The sequence below is a fragment of the Nothoprocta perdicaria genome, unplaced genomic scaffold (genome assembly GCF_003342845.1).
Source record: "Nothoprocta perdicaria isolate Ctin4 unplaced genomic scaffold, notPer1 scaffold_697, whole genome shotgun sequence".
Classification (NCBI taxonomy): domain Eukaryota; kingdom Metazoa; phylum Chordata; class Aves; order Tinamiformes; family Tinamidae; genus Nothoprocta; species Nothoprocta perdicaria.
Genome location: NW_020455973.1, coordinates 1,353 through 4,154, shown reverse-complemented (window position 1 = coordinate 4,154; position 2,802 = coordinate 1,353). Strand labels below are relative to the sequence as shown.

The 2,802-nt window shown below is 51.5% G+C and overlaps 1 protein-coding gene across 1 annotated transcript; it reads left to right on the top strand.

The window, feature by feature from the left end:
• Positions 1-1,312: 1,312 nt before the first annotated feature.
• Positions 1,313-2,290, top strand: LOC112956987 (olfactory receptor 14A16-like). The gene has a single exon (XM_026050477.1). The coding sequence runs from the start codon at positions 1,313-1,315 to the stop codon at positions 2,288-2,290; it is 978 nt and encodes a 325-aa protein (XP_025906262.1).
• Positions 2,291-2,802: the final 512 nt, after the last annotated feature.

Here is a 2,802-nt window from a genome sequence, read left to right as displayed (position 1 = left end):
CTTTTCTGGCAGCCAGAGCCCCAAAAGAGGAGAGCAGCAGCTCTCCTGCCAGCTCTCCATTTACTTAACTAAGGCAAAGGAGCTGGGAACAACCCCTCTGTGATGTCTCCATGCAGGATCTGGCATTCACAGCTGGGTTAGGGAAGGCCGTCCAAAGTGTGCCTCTCTGCTGCTGCCTTTGCCAACCTAGGCAGAAGCACCAAGGTGTTGCTGCTTGTTTCCCTCCCAGGCTGGGCTGCCCTTCTTCCTCTTCTTGGGCTTTCTGGGRAGTTCATTTGCAGCTTGAGAATCTGACCCAGAGCCTTGGTTCCTGCTGCAGAGGTGCCTCCCAATGGATGGGGAGGACGAGGTTCCCTTTTTGGCCTTGGGGCTCAACGCAGCACAGTCTGTGGGTGAGGGGAAAAAGCTGATCATCTTTTCAGGAGATGCCACCTGTAAGACCCTTGGCCCTGCTGGGCTCTGCTACTAGGATGTGTGTTGTCCTGCAGTGGGGCAGAGCTCCTCTTTAGGACATGTGTGATGGCTGAATGTGCCATGGAGAAGCCACAGAGGTTCCAGGGAAAGGGAGATGATGCTGGGGGTGACTGTATGCGAGCAGTCGGGCTAAACACTATTTGTGTAGAAGATGGGTGCCAAGTTCTTTGACTCTACCAGAACCACAATACCGGGTCCTTGTTCTGATCATCGGAGCCACAGGCCTTGTTGCACTCTCTGCATCACTCTTAGGACATCAGAGCTGAGAAAGAGAGGTGAGTTTTGAGCACTGCTTGTTGCAAGTGGATACCAAAGTTGACACAGCCTATGGGTGCTCAAGAGTCTCCCCTCCCTACAGCATGCCCACCTACAGCATCTGGGAATGGGATGTACTCAATACCAGTGTGCTGGCAATGTGCTAGGACACAGAGAGAGCATTTGTCTCTCTTGATTCAATAATCTTCACATGGAGAGCAGTGTAAAGAGTGCCTGGAGAGCAGACAAACAAACCACATAATCTCCAAAGAGAAGCTTTTGGTTTTGTGGCTCCAGTGCCTCATAACTGACTGTGAAAACACTGAACCGCCCTTTAATAATATAGCACGGCTCACCTCTCTGGAGTCCATAGGCAGCGGTCCCTGCTACTCATGATGGACTCAAGCAATAGGAGCTGGAGCTCCATACAAGGAGTTGAACTAAGATCTTGCCAAGAAGGACTCAGTGTGTGCATATGCATGTCTGTCCACATAGGCAGAAGAGGGTGTGAGAAGGGGAAAGAGCTTTGATAGGAAAGGTCTATGCTGACTTGTCTTGTCTTTTCCTCTTTGCACAGCCCTAAATGCCTGGAGAGAGCCCAACATCCAACAGCAGTTCCTTCAATGAGTTTTTCCTCCTGCAATTTGCTTACATGCGGGAGCTGCAGCTCTTGCACTTCTCSCTCTTCCTGGGCATCTACCTGGCTGCCCTTGTGGGCAACGGCCTCATCATCACAGCCATAGCCTGCGACCACCGCCTCCACACCCCCATGTACTTCTTCCTCCTCAACCTCTCTGTCCTTGACCTTGCCTCCATCTCCACCACTGTCCCCAAATCCATGGCCAACTCCCTCTGGGACAACAGGGCAATTTCCTATTTGGCATGTGCTACCCAGGTCTTCCTGTTCATCTTCTTCTTTGGAGGGGAGTTTTCTCTCCTCACAGTCATGGCCTATGACCGCTTTGTGGCCATCTGCAGACCCCTGCACTATGCGAGCCTGCTGCGCAACAGAGCTTGTGTCCAAATAGCAGCAGCTGCCTGGGCCGGTGGCTTTCTCAATGCTCTCCTGCACACCGCTAACACATTTTCAACCCGACTGTGCCAAGGCAATGAGGTGGATCAGTTCTTCTGTGAGATCCCCCAGATCCTCAAACTCTCCTGCTCACACTCCTACCTCAGAGAAGTCGGGGTTTCTGTGCTTACTGCCTGTATAGCCTTTGGTTGTTTCATTTTCATTGTGGTGTCCTACGTGCAGATTTTCAAGGCTGTGCTGTCGATGCCCACTGAGCAGGGCCGGCACAAAGCCTTTTCCATGTGCCTCCCGCACCTGGCCGTGGTCTCCCTCTTTATCAGCACTGTATTTTTTGCCTACCTGAAGCCGCCCTCCATCTCCTCCCCCATACTGGATCTAGTGGTGTCTGTTCTGTATTCGGTGGTGCCTCCAACACTGAACCCCCTCATCTACAGCATGAGGAATAAGGAGCTCAAGATTGCCCTGAAGAAGCTGATTTCATGGACTTTTTTCAGCAGTGCTAACATTTCCATCTCTCTCCACAAATGACTCCTTCTGTATCCCTTAACAGGACTGAGCATTGTTCCTTCATGTTATTTTTATTATGGCTTTTATTTGTCNCTTCTTGCCCTTGGGTGTCAAAGTAGCCCAGTCTGTGTGTCAGGGGAAGGAGCTGATCATCTTTTCAGGAGGTGCCACCTGTAAGACCCTTGGCCCTGCTGGGCTCTGCTACTAGGATGTGTATTGCCCTGCAGTGCAGCACAGCTCTTCAGGAGGTCATTTGTGATGGCTGAATGTGCCATTGAGAAGCCACAGAGGTGCCAGGGCAACAGAGATGCTGCTAGGGGTGACTGATATGAGCAGCTGGGCTAAACGCTGTTTGCCCTTGTGTAGAAGCTGAGCCCTGAATTATCTGTGCCTACCAGAACCACGATATCGGATCCTTGTTCTGATCATCAGAGCCACGTGCCGTGTTGCACTGTCTGCATCACTCTTGTGAGATCAGAGCTGAGAAAGAGAGGTGAGTTTGGAGAACTGTGTGTTGCAAGTGGAGACCAATG